Below are 18075 nucleotides of genomic sequence, written 5' to 3'. Positions count from 1 at the left end.
ATTTCCAAGAGTGGCAGTCTGTCACTGAACCTGGAAATGCTCTCCTTGGTCAGACTGGCTAACCAGCAAGTCCCAGGGATTCTCTGATCTCTGCCCATCAAGGATGGGACATACAGACAGGCATGGCCACCCACAGCTTTTGTGCACAGGTGAAAGGGATCAAATTCAGACAGTCTCAGGCCCTTGTGTTCAAGCACTCCTGTCTGCTGAGCCCCTAGCCCCAGGAAGGGAACTTGTAAATATTTTATTTATTTGAGAGAAAGAGAAAGAAGCAGATAGAGAGAGGGAATGAGCGTGCCAGGGCCTTTAGCTGCTTTACTCCGGACACATATGCCACTCTGTGCATCTGGCTTATGTTGGCACTGGGGAAATTGAACCTGGGTCCGTAGACTTCACAGGCAAGTATTTTAACCACTGAGCTATCTCTCCAGCCCCAAAGGAACTTTTAAAAACAAATGCTGTAGCTAAGCATGGTGGCACATTAACTTTGATCTACCAGAGTTTGAGACCAGCCTAGAAGTACAGAGTGAGTTCTAGGTCAGCCAGGGCTAATGTGAGACTTTGCCTTGAAAAAAACAAAACAAGCAAACGAACAAAAACCAAAACCAAACAAAAAACAAGAATGCTCTGAGTGTAATGTCAGGCTTTTTGCTGTGGGGTTACCTCCCCCCCCCCCCGGTTGTTGTTTTCAATATAATTACTTCAAAACATTAAGGTGCATTCTTATTTATTTGAGATACAGAGACACAGAGAGAGGCGGATAGAAAGAGTGGGCATGCCAGGGCATCCAGCCACTGCAAACAAACACCATAAGCATGTGCCACCTTTTTCATTTGGCTTATGTGGGTCCTGGGAAATTGAACCTGGGTCCTTAGGCTTTGCAGGCAAGTGCTTTAACTGCTAAGCACCTCTCCAGCTCATAATGTACATTTTAAAATATTTATTTATGAGAGAGAAGGTGGGGGGGAGAGAGAATATGAATGGCTGTGCTAGGACCTCCAGTCACTGGAAATGAACTCCAGATGTGTGTGCCACCTTGTACATCTGGCTTACGTGGGTCCTGGGGAATTGAACCTGGATTCTTTGGCTTTGCAGGCAAACGCCTTAACCGTTAAGCCATCTCTCCAGCCCCTTTGAGGTTCATGTCTGCACTGCAGCAAAGAACCCTAACTGTGAGTCAGCTTTAGGGTAGTTTATTGTCACAATCATTCAAGCTACTTTATTATATTTAAATTTATTTTTATTTTTTGAGAGAGAGAGAAAGACAAAAGAGAGAGAATGGATGTGCCAGGGCCTTCAGCCACTGCAGATGAACTCCAGACACGTGCGCCCCGTTGTGGTGCATGTGTGACCATGTGTGTTTGTGTCACTCTGTGTCTGGCTACGTGGGACTCAGAGATTCAAAAATGAGTTCTTAGGCTTTGCAGGCAAGCCCCTTACCTGCTAAGCCATCTCTCCAACCCTATTTTATTTATTTAAATGTCTATTTCTTTGAGAGAGAGAGGGAGAGAATGAGTATGCCAGGGCCTCCAACCATTGCATATGAACTCCAAATGCATGCGCTACCATGTGCATCTGGCTTACGTGGGTCCTGGGGAATTGAACTGGGTCCTTAGGCGTCACAGTCAAGCACCATAACCACTAAGCCATCTCTCCAGCCCCCAGGCAGCTTTTTCTGCTCATGCAATAATGCTTTCAGTGAATAGAAATTACTTTAATATAGTGAAATTATCAAATTTGTCTTAATAGTCACAGTTGTATACTGTTTTAATAATGTTTTATTCTGATAGCTTTATTATTTTACCTTTTACATTCAGGCCTTTAATGTAGAAAAGGTTTTTGTGTGTGGGTTAGAGCTTAAATGTGCTCAGAATATCCAGGTACTGTGAGGTCTTAACTGAAAAGATCGCCCTTTTCCACTGCATGATGTCACCTGTGTTCCAGCTTCTGAATTCATATGTCTGGATTTGTGTTTAGATGTCGTGTTTGTCATCGGTCAGTTTCTTTACGCCTGCACAACTGAGTATATCTTAGTACCTGATATTTCATAGTGCTGATCCCTCAGCTTAGCTCTTGCAGGCGGCTTTGGCTCTTCTCTGCCCCCCTCCTTTTTGTTTGTTTATATGTGTTTTGGTTTTTCGAGGTAGGGTCTAACTGTAACCCAGGCGGACCTGGAATTCACTCTGTAGTCTCAGGGTGTCCTTGAACACACGGCAATCCTCCTGCCTGTGCCTCCCCAGTGCTGTGATTAAAGGCGTGCACCACCACACCCTGCTAGCCCTTTCTATTTCTAAATGAATTTCCAGAGCAACACAGCTGGGCAAGGGGTGTTTGGGTGTGGCTGGAGGGAAGCCTGTGGTATGATGACGGCTGTTGTGCTGAATCATCATGTCTTCCTGATTTCAGTTGTGCTTTTGGTGAACTCAGTTGTCCCCTACTGTAGTTTTCATCAGATGGTAATAACTTAGCAGGAGAGTGTACTCTATTATAAATACATCATAATACTATTTGTAATTCTTGGGTGTTACATCTTAGATGAGTCTGACACGTCCTGCTTAAGCAGTGATAGAAGCCGTGATTAGGATATGGCATGGTATTTCTTTGCCTGTGGCAGATGTCACTGGTAGATCGGTGCTTGGATTTGGTTCTTCCTTCACCTCCTTTTGAGGGAAGTCTAGAAACTGGCTAAGGGGCTGTATTCTCTCTTGTTAGGATTTGACGTAGCCTTTTGTTCGTTTGAGCTGGAAATTTTGAGCAAGAGCTCACTAGGCTTCGCTGAGTGGGAGAACAAGCTCTAGATAGCATCAAGCCCACTAGAGAGACTCGTCCTAGAGACATCTTGGTGCCACAACATGCACTAGTCAGGGTTCTCTAGAGGAACATACATTACAACGGGCATTTATTAGGTTGGTGTACACGATGAAGCCTGGGCTGTCTGCAGGTTGGAGGGCCTGAGAACATGGTAGCTGTTCAGTCTCTGACGCTGGCTACCTCAGCAGTCCCAGTCTAGCCAGAGGCCTGAAGGATTCCTATGAAGTACTGCACATTAACTGATCACCTGTTGCTTACTGGAGCATCCCTGGAGAGCCTCTCACTAGGCTGAAAAGATGGGTTCCAGTTTCCACAAAGGAGAGCAGCCCCAGGGTAGATGCACTCATGAGCAGGGCTCATACTATGCCAGGAAGTTCCCCTCACAGCCCTGCCCAAGAGGCCTGTCAAGTACTTGACTCCTGGCCTGTTTAAGTCAACTTTAGAGATTGAACTGTAACATTGTGTGAAAATACATTTTCTTACCACAGCTGAGTCTAGAAGTGATGGCCATGTTTTTCCTCCCATATGGATTTGTTACTTTACTCCTTGCTGTGGCAAATGCCTGGCAGGAGGCAACTTATGGAAGGAACATTTTTTTGTTTGTTTTGTCTTTCAAGGTAGGGTCTCACTCTAGCCCAGGCTGACCTGGAATTCACTATGAAGTCTCAGGGTGGCCTCGAACTCACAGCAGTCCTCCTACTTCTCCTACTTCTGCCTCCCGAGTGCTGGGATTAAAGGCGTGCGCCACCACGCCTGGCTAGGAATGGTTTTTTGAGTACAGTTTCAGAGGGTCGGTCATAGTAGGGAAGCATCACAGCATGAGCACAAGCTGGCTATATCCACAGTCAGGATGCACGGGGCAAAGAGAAAGTGGGACCAGGCTACAGACCTTCAAGTCCCTTCTCCAGTGCCACACTTCCTCCTAAAGATTCTACAGCCTCTCAAACAGCACCACCAGCCTGGCACCACGTGTTCAAACATGAACCTCTGAGGGTGCTGCATGGCCTCCAGCTACTGTAAACAGACTCCAGATGTATGTACCACTTTGTGCATCTGGCTGTATGTAGGTGCTGAGGAATTGAACGCAGGTCATCAGGCTCTGCAGGCAAGCTCCTTAACCCCTGCACCATCTCTCCAGCCCCAACTTCAAAATTTTTACATGTATGTGGCCCTCTATTTGCATCCAAAGAGTTAATCAACCACAGATTGAAAATACTTTAAAAAAAAAAACCCAAAATTACATCAGTAATGTCCATGAACGCTTTTGCTCTCATGATTATCTCTAAACAGTACAGTGTGAGTTTATACTTCTAAAAAAAATTGTAAGGAGTCCTACCCTTCCTTTGGCTCTTACATTCTTTCTGCCACCTCTTCCGCATTAGACCCTGAGCCTTGGAAGGTATGATCGAGATGTTACTCAGTACTCCAGTCACTTCTTTCCAGCACTATGATACCTTCTGAGTCACCCCAAGGTCACTGACATCTGAAAGGGAAGGTTCTCTACCCAAAGTGAGAGTAGCATTAATATAAGGGTATAAATATTAACAGAAGTATTTACTAGGCAGTTTGATAAGCATAGTATATACATTTTTCCAGACATCAGCAGATGTTATACCCGTACGGCTAATGACTATCCCTGTTTTAAGTTTTCAGTATCAGGGATGTGTTCGGCAGTAAATTGTTAATTTTACAAGGGAAATGCATTCTGTGTTCATTGGTGGCACCTACTGGCAAAGTCCCACCCTTGCTCAGAACCTGCTGCTCCTCTGCTTCATGGAAAAGAAAGTGGGGGAAGCCAGTGTGGTGGCGAGGGTGGGAGGGTGCTGAGGTGTGTGAGTTTGAGGTAAGCCTCATCTACAGAGCGCATTCCAGCTCAGCCTGGCCTAGAGTGAGACCCTGCTTCATAAACACAACAAGCATAGTAGTAATAGCAGTAATGAACTAACTGAATGAATGAAAGTGGAGGTTGGGCCCTTTTTTGGGGGAGTCGGGCACTAAGGGATTAAACGACCCCAGGGCCTTGTGTAGTCTGGTCAAGTGCTCTACCACTGAGTTACCCCTGACCCCTTTTTCATTTGTGTGTGTGACACAGGCTCATTCATATCAGTGTACGTATGGAGTCAGAGGGCAACTTCAGGCGTTGGTCCTCGCTTCCCCCTGTGGTTGTGGTAGGATCTCATTGTTCACCATTACATTCACCAGGCTAGCTAGGCCCCCAAACTTCCCATCTCCTGTCTCCATTATAGATGCTATAGCTTCCTGCTTTAGTGAGTACTGGGGATCCAAACTCAGGCATTCATGCTTGTGTGCAAGCGCTTTACCCACTATTCTGTCGCTTTAGCCCTCTTTTAGTTTGAGACAGGGTCTTGCTAAGTTGCCCAAGCTGGCTTTGAACTCACTCTTCAGACTAGCCAGGCCTTGAAGAGGTAATCCTCCTGCCTTAGCCTCCTGATAGCACCGGGCTCAACTTGGAATGCTGCTTTTGCAGACAGTACCTGCTTGTATCTTACGTGTTTTCCTTTGTGATGGTAGATATAAAGTCTCTTTAAAACAGTATTAGTGGAGCCGGGTGTCGTGGCACACGCCTTTAATTCTAGCACTTGGGAGGCAGAGGTGGAGGATTGCCGTGAGTTCAAGGCCACCCTGAGATGACAGAGTTAATTCCAAGTCAGCCTGGACCAGAGTGAGACCCTACCTCGACCCCTCCCCCCCCCAAAAAAAAATAGTATTAGTGGGCTGCATTGATGGCTTAGCCATTTGGGAACTTTCTGGTGAAGCATTAGGACCCCAGTAACCAATTCCTCAGTACCCACGAAGGACAGATGCATAAGGTGGCACATGATCTGTAGTTCATTTGCAGTGGGTAGAGGCTCAAATGTGCCCATTCTTTCTCTTGTCTGCCTCTTTGTCTTCCTTCCTCTCTCAAAGAAATAAATAAGATAACAAAAAATGTAAGTGAATAGATCAATGAATAAATAAAGATTTAAAATAGCAGTAGTAGCCCAAGCGTGGTGGTACATGTGTCTTTAATCCCAGCGCTGGGGAGGCAGAGATAGGAGGGTCACTGTGAGTTCAAGGTCATCCTGAGACTACATAGTGAATTCCAGGACAACCTGAGCTACAGTGAAACCCTGTCTCAAAAAAAAGCAAACACAAATAAATAAAGTAGCAGTAGTAGAAACCTCTTAGGACCTGCAGACTTGCTGTGTGTGGAGTGACCAAGAAGCAGTGTGATGCAGCTAAGAAGGGCTGGCTTTCTTCCTGGCACTTACTCAACACAACATCAGGAGAGTTGCGTGATGGTTGAGTCATGGTTCTCTCCATACGCAAAATAGGGCATATGTGCGATCATGGAGGGCTGTTTAAGGATTAGAAATAATTTTTATAAAGTCTCTAGGCTTGACTGTGATATGTAGTCGTTCAATGGTAATTATGGTCAGTTCTATCCCTTGGTAGGATAGTGATCATCTTTTTGATGTAAGTGACTGTTTTCATAAATACTACTTGCAAAAGATGTCCAGCAACAGTTATTTGATTCTGTTGGCATTCAGTAGTCCTAGAGCATTGGACAGAGTCTGTTGTGTGGTCAGTGTAGTTTCGGTACTGGTATCAACATACCACATGCCACGTCATCTCACCATAGCAGTGTGTTTAAATAGAGGTGTACATCAAGATACCAATCTAACTTTTAAAAACTTTTATTTGTTTTCTTTGGGGGGGGGCAGGGCTAGGTTTAAGTTAGGGTCTCAGTCTAGCCCAGGCTGACATGAAAGGCACTCTGTACTCTCAGGCTGGCTTCAAACTCATAATGATTCTCCTATCTCAGCTTCCTGAGTGCTGAGAGCAAAGGCATGCCACTACCCCATGTGGCTCCAGAAACTTCATTTTGGGGAGGGGGAATTATTGAGGTAGGGTCTCACTCTAGCCCAGGCTGACCTGGAATTCACTATGTAGTCTCAGGGTGGCCTTGAACTCATAGCGATCCTCCTACCTCTCTGCTGGGATTAAACTACTAATTAAAGGGCAAACAGGACCTATCCCAGATGTAGATATACAGGCACGTACTGCACAGGAATTATTTGACCATGGTGCAGTCATGCTGCTTGTGGCAAGCATCACATGCTGTGTTCCGTGACCAAGCCGAGGGAGCCAGACTGAGGCAGCCGGGCTTTAGTGTGTTGTCCCAGGCAGCACGCGTGGCTCACTCTGCACAGTGCACTGGTTTTCCCTTGGACCAGGGTGATTTTGTCCCCTATCCCCAACCTGGGGCATTTGGCCATCCAGATTCATTTTTATTTTTAAAATAGTTTTAAAAATTTATTTACTTAATTAGAAGGAGAGAGAATGGGCACAGCAGGGCCTCTAGCCTCTGCAAACAGCTCCAGACTCATACGCCACCTTGGTGGTAAAACTAATTGAGTTTAATTGGCAATAGTATGTTCTAGAGCCACTAATATCTTACTTGATGATTTGTCACTTAGGGAAGAGGGAGAGACTGTTGGCTCATGCATATGAAGCATTTCTTTAATTTTTTAAATTTCTTTTGTTTTTTAACAATTGCAAACATGTATGTAATATATTTTCATATTATCCTCCCATTATCCTCTTTACTTATTTTTCAAAATTTTTTGTTTATTTTTACTTATTTATTTGAGAGCAACAGACAGAGAGAGAAAAGCAGATAGATAAAGAAAGAGAATGGGTGCACCAGGGCCTCCAGCCACTGCAAACAAACTCAGATGCATGTGTCCCCTTGTACATCTGGCTAATGTGGGTCCTGGGGAATTGAGCCTCGAACCGGCATCCTTAAGCTTCACAGGCAAGCGCTGCTAAGCTGTATTTCTCCAGCCCCTACTTATTTTTTATAATTAATTAATTTAATATTATTATTTTGGTTTTTCAAGGTATCTTGCTCAAGCCCAAGCTGATCTCAGGGTGGCCTTGAACTCACATCAGTCCTCCCACCACTGCCTTCCGAGTGCTGGGATTAAAGGCGTGCCCCACATGCTTGGCAATTAGTTTACTTTTTACCAACAAATTCCATGATTGTAAACAATATCCCATGGTAATGCCCTCCCTCCCCCCCACTTTCCCCTTTGAAACTCCATTCTCCATCATATCCCCTCCCCCTTTCAATCAGTCTCTCTTTTATTTTGATGTCATGATCTTTTCTTCCTATTATGATGGTCTTGTGTAGGTAGTGTCAGGCACTGTGAGGTCATGGATGTCCAGGCCATTTTGTGTCTGGGGGGAGCACGTTGTAAGGAGTCCTACCCTTCCTTTGGCTCTTACATTCTTTCCGCCACTTCTTCCACATTAGACCTTGAGCTTTGGAAGGTGTGATGGAGATATTGCAGTGCTGAGCACTCCTCTGTCACTTCTTCCCAGCACTGCTATACCTTCTGAGTCATCCCAAGGTCACTGCCATCTATAAAGAAAAGGTTCTGTACCAAAAGTGAGAGTAGCATTTTACATGGGTATGAACATTAAGAGAAGTGCTTACGGGGCAGTTTGATGAGCATAGTGCATACATTTAGCCAGACAGCAGCAGCCATTACAACCCCTAGCACTCATGACTATCCCTGTTTTAAGTTTTCAGTATCAGGGATGTAGTCCCTCCCATGGAGTGGGCCTCCAGGCAGTTAGTTTCCACCATGACAGATGTGCCACTATTGCACCCATTTGGCTTATTTGGCCTAGGTAGCAAAATATAAGGATTGCAATGTCCGCTGTTGAGTATCTTCACTAGTGATATCTCTCTCATTGAACTGCATGCAGAATGGCTTCTTCCAGCTTTCTGTCAACTGGTCTACATGGAGGAGGTTTTCAGCCCAGCTCCAGCAGGATTCTCAGTGGCCTTGCAGCCCAAGTATGTGGAGTCTTCAGCAATAGGGTCTTAGTATCTATTCCTGGTGGGAAACCAAGGGCCTCGGCAATGGCGTGTAATGTTTTGGGGGCATCAGGGACCTCCCTGGCCAACAACTCACTGGAAGGTATCCCACCTATGGCACTGAAAATTTTCTAGTAACAATCTACGGCTCCTGAGTGTTCCATTGTCCAAAAAAGTAGGTTTCTATATGACTTATTTATACCCTCTTGGATTTTTGATTAGCCCTTCCTCCACCTTTCCTTTACTCATTCTCTTCCCCTGATCTCACTTAGACCTTTTCACCCCCATTAATCTATTTTTCTATTTACATATATATAACACCCTCCTACTAAGTACCCCCTTCCCTTCCTTTCTATTCCCTTTATATCTCTTTTCTAGCTTACTGGCCTCTGCTACTGAGCTTTATTCCTACTCACACAAAAGTCCAATTAAAAAAATTGTTTTTATTTATTTACTTATTTAATTGAGAGCAACAGATAGAGAGAGAAAGAGGAGGGAGAGGGGAGAGTGAGGGAGAGGGAGGATGTGAGTGGATGCGCCAGGTCCTCTAGCCACCTTAAATGAACTCCAGACTCATGCGCCCCCTTGTGCCTCAGGCTAACGTGGGTCCCGGGGAATCGAGCCTCAAACTGGGGTCCTTAGGCTTCACAGGCAAGCACTTAACCACTAAGCCACCTCTCCAGCCCTATCCTCTTTATTTATTTATTTATTTAATTTGCAAAGAAAGAATATGAATGAGTGAGAATGACTATGGGTGCATCAGAGCCTCTTGCCACTACAAATGCATTCCAGAGGCATCTGGCTTTATGTGGGTACTGGGAAATTGATCCCAGGCTGTTAGCCTTTGCAAACAAGCGCCTTTAACTGCTGAGCCATCTCTCCAGCCACTTTACCCTCTCTTAATCCCTCTTCCACTCCCACTGGACCTCTTCTTTCTAACAAGTCCCTCCTACTTGTGTGCGTGTGCGTGTGCGTGCAGCAGTGGTGGGGGATGGTGACACAGACAGACCCACTGAGTTTAAATTGGGGTCCCTTGCACTAGAATCGGTTGGAGTTATTTCCTGGAACCTGGATAATTTACCACTTACTGTAGGAAATGCCTTTCCCTCCTCCAGCAAGCATTAAACTGCTACTAACTCCTCAGGGAGGGGCAGGGCATCATGAGCCCCTCCCCCATTTGTGAAGGCCCTGGTCCTGTAGCATTTGTCAAACCTCTTCAGACCCTAAGGCTTTTTTGCTGAGAACATCTGTCTTTAGAAACAATCATTGAGGATGTGGCTCAGTATCTGGCTCAGTGGTTGAATATTTTCCTAGCTACACAGGGGCTTGTGTTTGGACCTTAGAACTGAGAGAGGGGCGTGGTTTTTCTTAAGCATTTATAAGAGAAGTTGAAAAACTATTCAGGGTAGAGGAGCTATTCTTACCCTCAGAACTGTGTTAAAGGGAACACTTCAGCCTCTTCAGTCAGACCTCAAGAGAGTTGTTTCTTCAGAGGGTTATAGAAAGACTGCCAACTATAGAAGTAGAAATTATGTATTGTGAAACAAATGAATTACAGTTTCTCACCACATGGCGGGGAAAACAAGTTAAGAGCCAAAGGATGGGAAGGAGTGCTTTGGGATGCAATCTTCCAGATACACAGTGGCCATTGCCTTACTGACCTCACAGCCACTATTGTTTCTGGCACAAGACCTGCATAATATTGGGCCTGTCAACACGTAATGGGTGGTGGAGGAGGGGAAAATACACTAAAATAGAAGAGGGACTAGTTGGAAAGAAGAGATTCAGTGGTGGGAGAATAGGGGAGGAGAAAAAGGGACGGTGGTGGAAGGAGAGATTATGATCTAGCTATAGCTGTGTGTGTTTTTCAAGGTAGGGTCTCACTCTAGCTGAGGCTGACCTGGAAGTCACAATGTAGCGCTCGTGGCTGTTTTCCTCCTTGTGCCTCTGGGAGTAAAGACATGCACCACCACACCCAGCTCATTATGTGTTTATGTATGTAGGTATGCATTATGCCTGTATTTCATATGTATGAATTGTCAATAAAGGGAATTCTCATTACAAAGACAGCTGTTTCTGGTGCACCCTGCAGAGACTTTTGATCTTTGAATACCTTCAGTGAGTGAAGAAAGCATTAAGGTGGGTTAGATCCGAATAGCTCAGGAGAATTCAGGCCCCTAAACTACAGACGTTTTTAGTTGGGCACCTGGAAATTATCTCTCTTCCACTTAGTCCCCATTCATGTGTCCAGGCATGCCACTTTTTTCCTTACCCCTCTTTAGACATGGTGACATTCAGTACCACTTTCTAGCTCCCACACTCAGGGATGAAGTCACCTTTTTCCCTTTGCAGATTCTTTTTGTTTGTTTGTTTTATTTTTATTTATTTAAGAGTGGCAGAGAAAGAGGCATAGAGAGAATGGGCGCTCCAGGGCCTCCAGCCACCGCAAACAAACCCCAGATGTGTGCACCCCCTTGTGCATCTGGCTAATGTGGGTCCTGGGGAGTTGAGCCTTGAACTGGGGTCCTTAGGCTTCACAGGCAAGTACTTAACTGCTAAGCCATCTCTCCAGCCCTTTGCTGATTCTTCTAAGGGATTATGTGTTTGTCTAAGTCCCCTGGCCTTTTAATAGAACATTCAGAGGAACCTTCCCAAGTGCTATTTTTGTTTCTTCCTTATCCAGCCCACTTCCCATTCAGGACTCTTCATCTCTGGTGCTGCAGACTTGGTGTCTGGGTCTTAAGTAATTTTTTACAAAATTAATTAATTAATTTATGAGAGATAGAATGGGCAGTGCATCAGGGCCTGTAGCCACTGCAAACAAACTCCAGATGCATGCACCACCATGTGCACCTGGCTTATGTGGGATCTAGGGAATCGAACCTAGGTTCATAGGTTTCACAGGCAAGTGCCTTAGCCACTAAGCCATCTCTCCAGCCCGATATTTGATATTTATTTTTTGGGTTTTTGATTGTAGGGTTTCACTGTACCTCAGGCTGATCTGGAATTTACTATGTAGTCTCAGGCTGACCTCGAACTCACAGCAGTTCTCCTATCTCTGCCTCTCCAGTGTGTGCACCACCACTCCTGGCCCAGTTTTTTTTTTTAAATGTTTTTCTAGGTAGGGTCTCACTCTAATCCAGGCTGACCTGGATTTCACTATATAGTTTCAGGGTGGCCTTGAACTCACAGTGATCCTCCTAACTCTGCCTTCTGAGTGCTGGGATTAACCTTTTTTTTTTTTTTTTTTTTTTAAACTGAGGTAGCTAATAGCATTCCCTATAGGCAACCATGTGCAGCCATTACCTCTGGAAGAGTAGCCCCTTCAAAACCACAGAGAGTAGGTCTTCACTGAACACCACTCAGCACCCAGCACCACGCGCCCGTCCTCTACGCCCTGCGGTCTGTGCTAACTCCACAGGTGACTTCCATTCTGAAGTCCGTGAAGTGGAGTGGGAGACTAAGTATGAGCTCTAACTTGTGACTTTTGGTTTCACAGCATTGGTCTTTGTTCCCGTGTTGAGCTGTATCTGTGACCAACCAGCCAAGGGACAAATGCTTGTCATTAGTGACTGGTGGTGACTCCCTTGCTATTAACAGTTCTGAGTATTTCCAGTGGACTGTTTGGAAGGCATCTGCGGGTTTATGACTTGCAGGGTAAAGGAAAAGAAGGAGAATTTAAGAGCTAGGCTTACTTAATGGGGATAAGCAATATCTTACAAACATTGACAGGTTTAATAGACCTATAATGCAATTTTTGAATAAAGCTATCGGACAAATATTATAGTTTAAATTTTGTACCTAATTTTAGAGCTTTAGGTTTGGGCAGGACTCTTAAGACTGTGGACCATAAATGAGTTGTTTCTTTCAGCATAACTCTCCCATTTTCCTCTTTCATTAGGGGTCCATTTAGCCATTAGGTAGAAGCTTCAAAAGGGAGAGTCCAGTCATGTATAATCTCCAGTTAATGGGTAGCTATTGAGCGGCTAGGTCACCAGAAAGAATAATTACACAGTGCCTCTTTGTGCAGTAAACACAGAAATCAAAAGATAATGCATTCCCTAGACAAGCCAGATTGTTAGTAGCTAACAGCATCCTCCCCTTCAGGGAAAAGGCTGGGGCACCCATATTCACTGGGGGAGATTGCAAAGCCATTCCCCCAAAACAAGGCTATGTATGGGGAGGAGGATAGGGCTTGAAGCTCTTGGAAGGTTTTGGTGTTCTCACTTGCTGGTTGATGGGGGTGGATTACTGAATAGCAGGCGAGGCACTTTTTTTTTTTTCTTTTTTTGAAGTAGGGTCTTGCTCTAGCCCAGGCCAAACTGGAGTTCACTCTGTAGTCTCAGGGTGGCCTTGAACTCATGGCGATCTTCCTACCCCTGCCTTCCCACGAGCGCTGGGATGAAAGGCACGCACCACCACGCTCAGCAGTTGTGGTAAATGTTTGATGCAATCATTGGGAACTTTGTGAATCTCCAGGTTTCTGCCTCCAGTAAAGAGTAACAGTGCTGCTTTCTGAGCGTGCCCAGCCTTTAAGTGAAGACTAGATGCTTACTCTCCTTGTGCCACCAAGCTGAGCACAGTGTCCTTGACCTGAAACGACATGAGTTAGATGTACTGTAGTTGGGGTTTCAAAGTTTGTCTTTTAGTCATTTAGAATTTGCAAAACTTGGCATAATTCAAATAACCTGTTTTTCCCCCCTTAGAACACTTCAGTTATGGAAGATCAAAATGAAGATGAGTCCCCAAAGAAAAGTACTCTATGGCAGGTAGGAACAATAAGCTAGCCGCTGACTGCTGTAGATAAGCTGCACCCTCAGCTGTCCTCACGAAACCCAGAGCCCAGCCTTTGTGTTCGGTGACTGAATGTGCTACTTTGAGTCCACCCTGCTTGATCACCTTTTTCCAGAGGGAAGGCTCCTTACCGACAGTAAGAATTTTGGCCTTTTCACTATGATTGCCACAGGGCTAGAGCCCAAAGTGTTCAATCTATGGCCAGAGCCAGACAAGGTGGTGTCCTTTGTCATAAGTATAGTGCCATGCCACACACTAGCTCCCCCTCATCCCCCAGTCAGGGTCTCTCTGTAGCCCATGCTGACTTGGAATTCACTGTGTGGTCCAAGGCTGGCCTCAAACTTACAGTGAACCTTTTAACTCAGTGCTGGGACTGAAGGCCACCCTGGCTATCCCCACTTCTCTCCCTGCACTCGGATTTCCTAAATTTTCTTTTCCTTTTCAACTTAATGACTTTTCTTGGATCTGTTTTTAGTTTTCCTCCCAATCCTCCAGTTTTTTTTGGAGGGGGGGAGGAGGGATATTGGGGGAGCATGGTTTGGTAGTGTCACTGACCATTACAGTATATATCCTTTTCCTTCTTGAAGACACAAGCAGTGGCAAAACAAATGTAAATGGGAGCTGCAAAATGCTCTGGGCTGCTTTGAGTAAAAGTAAAGAGGCCGATGAGCTAGTGGGAACCGGGCAGCCAGTCTCTAAGGGAGCTGAAGTCAGCTCAGACTGTGCTGAGCGGCTGGAAACATGATGGGAGTCGCTACATAGCAGTGCGCAGGCCGTTGTGTTTTGAGCATCGCGAGCAAAGACATTTTGTGCTGTCCACAATTCTTAGCTTACGTTTGGATTCTCTTCAACAGTTGATTTATTTCGGTTCACAGTGGATCCTAATATTGTAGCTTGAGGGTTTCTTTCATGTGTCTGCCTTCTGGTGAGCTCCTTAGTGGTACACAAATACTGTAGAGCCTAGGGGGCTAGCAGCCATTCTGTAGCGCCCCCACCCCAAAAAAAACCCAAGGTAGCATTATTAAACTATGAAAATAAAGGAAATATCTAAGTTCCAAACGACACTGGGCGTTTTGGTGCATGTACTTCCTTGTCTTCGTGCACGCCCCTCTTCACACAGCCCTGTGGTCGTGCTGATGCACAGAGTTCTGTATCACTCCCTTTGTTCCTTATGATTTCACAAGTATGATTTCTGGTTACTGCAGTCTACTTTACAAACCTAATTTTAATGGCTGTGTTGTAATTTGCTTTAGCAGTTGGCTGGATTTAGGCAGTTACATGTTTTCTCCTTTTAAGACATTATGATAGGTATTGTCATGCTTGAAAAATGGCACAGATGCGCCTTCTTATGCTGCTGTTAGTGTCACAGCAAAGAAAGTTTATGTCTCTGTTTTGAGCTCTTGTTTTAGCATCTGTTAGGAATGTTGCCTAACACAATTAAAAGTCCTGTTCATTGCTGCCCTCTGGTGGTATGTGGTGCCACTGAGCACGCTCTCACTTAGGTTACAGTGGGTGAACTTGATATATATGGATGGTAATGTAAATTAGGTGGGAGATACATGTTTTCTGACTTTGCCTCTGAGTGTGGACATAAGAACTTATGCCAGATATGAAACTGCTAAGATTTTTTGTTACGGAGAAGGTCAATAGCTAGTTTGGATCTTTACAGTGAATATCTTTTATATTAAATTGGTTCAGTCTAAGTTAGGGGACATGCCTGTAATAAAAGCTTAGTCTTTCTGTGTAAGACTTCTGAGACAAATTCCTAAATGAAATTAATGGGCATTTGCAACACAGTTCTTCAGTTCTGAAATGCTCTGGTGTGTTATTACTCTGTTACTATGAGTGAATAAATAGGCTGTCAGAGGACTGATGGACAGATGGCTTGGGAAATGTTTGATAAAAACCCTGAGTTGATTGATTATTTATTTATTTATTGATTGATTGATTGATTGATTGGTTTCTGGAGGTAGGGTCTCACTGTAGCCCAGGGTAGACTTGAACTCATGGTAATTTTATTTTTAAATTCATTTAATTTAATTAATTAATTTATTTATGAGAGAGAAGGGGGGAAGAAGGGAGGGAGGGAGAGAGAGAATGGGCATGCCAGAGCCTCCAGCCACTGCAAACAAACTCCAGACACATGTGTACCTTGTATATCTGGCTTATGTGGGTCCTGCAGAGTCAAACTGAGGTCCTTTGCCTTTGTAGGCAAGTGCCTTAAATGCTAAGCCATCTCTCTAGCCCATGATTTTGCTTTTAAATAGGGTGTTATTGAGCCTCAGAGTATGAGTAGTAGTTATGGCTTGAGTATAGGGTGTAGATAATGTTTTAAAAATGTTTTTATTCATTTGCAAGGAAGAGGGTAAGAGTCTGCACATCACTTCAAGTAATCTTCAGACCCCTGCCATTATGTGCATTTGGCTCCACATGGGTACTGGGGAATTGAATCTGGGGTGGTAGGCTTTGCAAGTAAGCGCTTTAACCTCTGAGCCATTTCCCCAGCTCTCGGTAATTTTTTTAATTTATGCTGTTCTCTAGATGTCGTGTATTTGGCTCTTTTTAGTATCTCTGGGAAACAATATGGAGGCAATCAAAGCTACCAGGTCAAAGTAAAGCTTTGTATATGGAATTGCTTTGAGGTTCCGCACAACATACTTGCCTTCTAAGTGCATGTGGCATCCAGTCTGCTGACGGGGGATAGCCACGACCATAGCCCACCACAAAACTGTAAACTTACTTTAAGACATTAGGAGACTTTATTGTTGATCACTTGATTGCAAGGTCTGGAGTATGAACTTTGTAGGTGGCAGCGTGTGTCAAATGTCTAAAGGTTGCACACACCTGGAGGAGTTATCAGTGCCATTCCTGAAGTTCAGCTTGGACTAGCAGTTTCGGTCTCACTCCAGAATTGTTGGAAATGCAGATTTTCTGGCTGTAATGCAGACAAATTGATTCAGAGCCTCGGATGCAAGGCTCAGCAATCTGTATCAAGAAGTGCTCAGTTACTCTGATGCATGCACAGCTCTAAGAATGAACAGAAATGTCCCCATATACTTTTAATTACTTGTAGAACCCGTGATATGAAACAAAGAGAGGGAAGGGAGTATGCATGTTCACTTAAGTGCTAGAATGCTTTCTGTTCAATGTTGATGTAATATATAAGCCAAACTTTATCATAGGCGTGTGTGTGTGTTCAAAAAGACATAGGGTTTGATTATTCATGGGTTCAGACATGCATTTTGGGGTTTTCAAATGCATTCAAACATAAGGGGGACTGCTGTAGTTAGCATTAACTTCTAACTTGGAGGAATTAACACAAATTGCTAATAGCCAACTAGTTGCCACTTTGCCAGTAGGGCAGGCCTAAGAGGGTCATCTCCAGAATAAGTTTTGGAGCAGGCATTGGAGAATGGTGATAGAAGATAATTTAGCTTTAGTAGCAGTTGCCATCAGTGGTTACTATGGTGGTTAATTGAAGGTCATAGGTCCACAAAACAACTTTAAGTAATAATAAGTTTGATTTCAGGTTGAAATTAGCATTTGAACATTAAATATATAGAGCATAAATATTTCAAATGAAATAGTAGATTGCTTTCTCTTGTCAAGCTAATTATTCTTTCTTTGATTTTCTAAAATAGATAAGTAATGGAACATCATCTGTGATCGTCTCCAGAAAGAGACCATCAGAGGGAAACTACCAAAAAGAAAAGGACTTGTGTATTAAATATTTTGACCAGTGGTCTGAATCAGATCAAGTGGAATTTGTGGAGCATCTTATCTCACGAATGTGTCATTATCAGCATGGACATATTAACTCTTACCTGAAGCCCATGTTGCAGCGGGACTTCATCACTGCGCTACCAGGTAGGCGCGCTTGGCTCCGGCTCCGGCTCCGGCTCCGGCTCTGTAGAGAGAGCAGTGAGGTGCCCCGCCCAGGAGCCGAGAGCCGAGCAGAGGCTTATAAGAGGGGTGATGGAATGACTACTCTGTGGGTCACCATGTCTTTGGAACCCTGTTGTATTTTTGAATTAAAGTTTTTCTGAAAGTACCATGTATTAAAAATACGGTAGGTGTATTTCTAGGAAATGTGGCCATTTCTGTGATTAGTAGTATTGATTATTGGACATTATTATTGCTTTATTCGGTTTAATAAGGTACTTAAACAAATACACTTAGGGAGGCTGGAGAGATGACTCAGTGGTTAAAGGCTCTTGCTTGCAAAGCCTCATGGCCTGGGTTTGATTCCCGAGTATACATGTAAAGCCAGATGCACAAAGTGGTGCATGCCTCTGGAATTTGTTTGCAGTAGAAGAGGCCCTGATGCACCCACTGCGTTCTTGTTCTGCCTCCTTACAAATAAGTTTTAAAAATTATTTTAAAAAATACACTTATGCTGGGCATTGTGGCACATGCCTTTAATCACAACACTTGGGCGGCAGAAGGAGGAGGCCATGAGTTTCGAGGCCACCCTGAGATTACTGAGTGAATTCCTGGTCAGCCTGGGCTATAGAGTGAGACCCTACCTTGAAAAACCAAAAATAAATAAATATTACACACATACATGTACCACACTATGA

The 18075-nt window shown here is 44.3% G+C and overlaps 1 protein-coding gene across 6 annotated transcripts in view; it reads left to right on the top strand.

Moving 5' to 3' along the window:
• Positions 1 to 18075, top strand: part of Fbxw11 (F-box and WD repeat domain containing 11) — a 139687-nt gene that overhangs the window by 76513 nt on the left and 45099 nt on the right. For 3 of the 6 annotated variants that reach the window (XM_004665001.3, XM_004665003.3, XM_045152415.1), the window contains 2 exons: positions 13408 to 13470; positions 17137 to 17362. In XM_004665001.3, the coding sequence (XP_004665058.1) occupies positions 13408 to 13470; positions 17137 to 17362 (289 nt within the window). The remainder of the gene's footprint in view (positions 1 to 13407; positions 13471 to 17136; positions 17363 to 18075) is intronic. The other 3 variants (XM_004665002.3, XM_004665004.3, XM_045152416.1) reach the window with 1 other exon arrangement.

The sequence above is a fragment of the Jaculus jaculus genome, chromosome 6 (assembly GCF_020740685.1).
Source record: "Jaculus jaculus isolate mJacJac1 chromosome 6, mJacJac1.mat.Y.cur, whole genome shotgun sequence".
Classification (NCBI taxonomy): domain Eukaryota; kingdom Metazoa; phylum Chordata; class Mammalia; order Rodentia; family Dipodidae; genus Jaculus; species Jaculus jaculus.
This window is presented reverse-complemented; position numbering and strand designations above follow the sequence as displayed.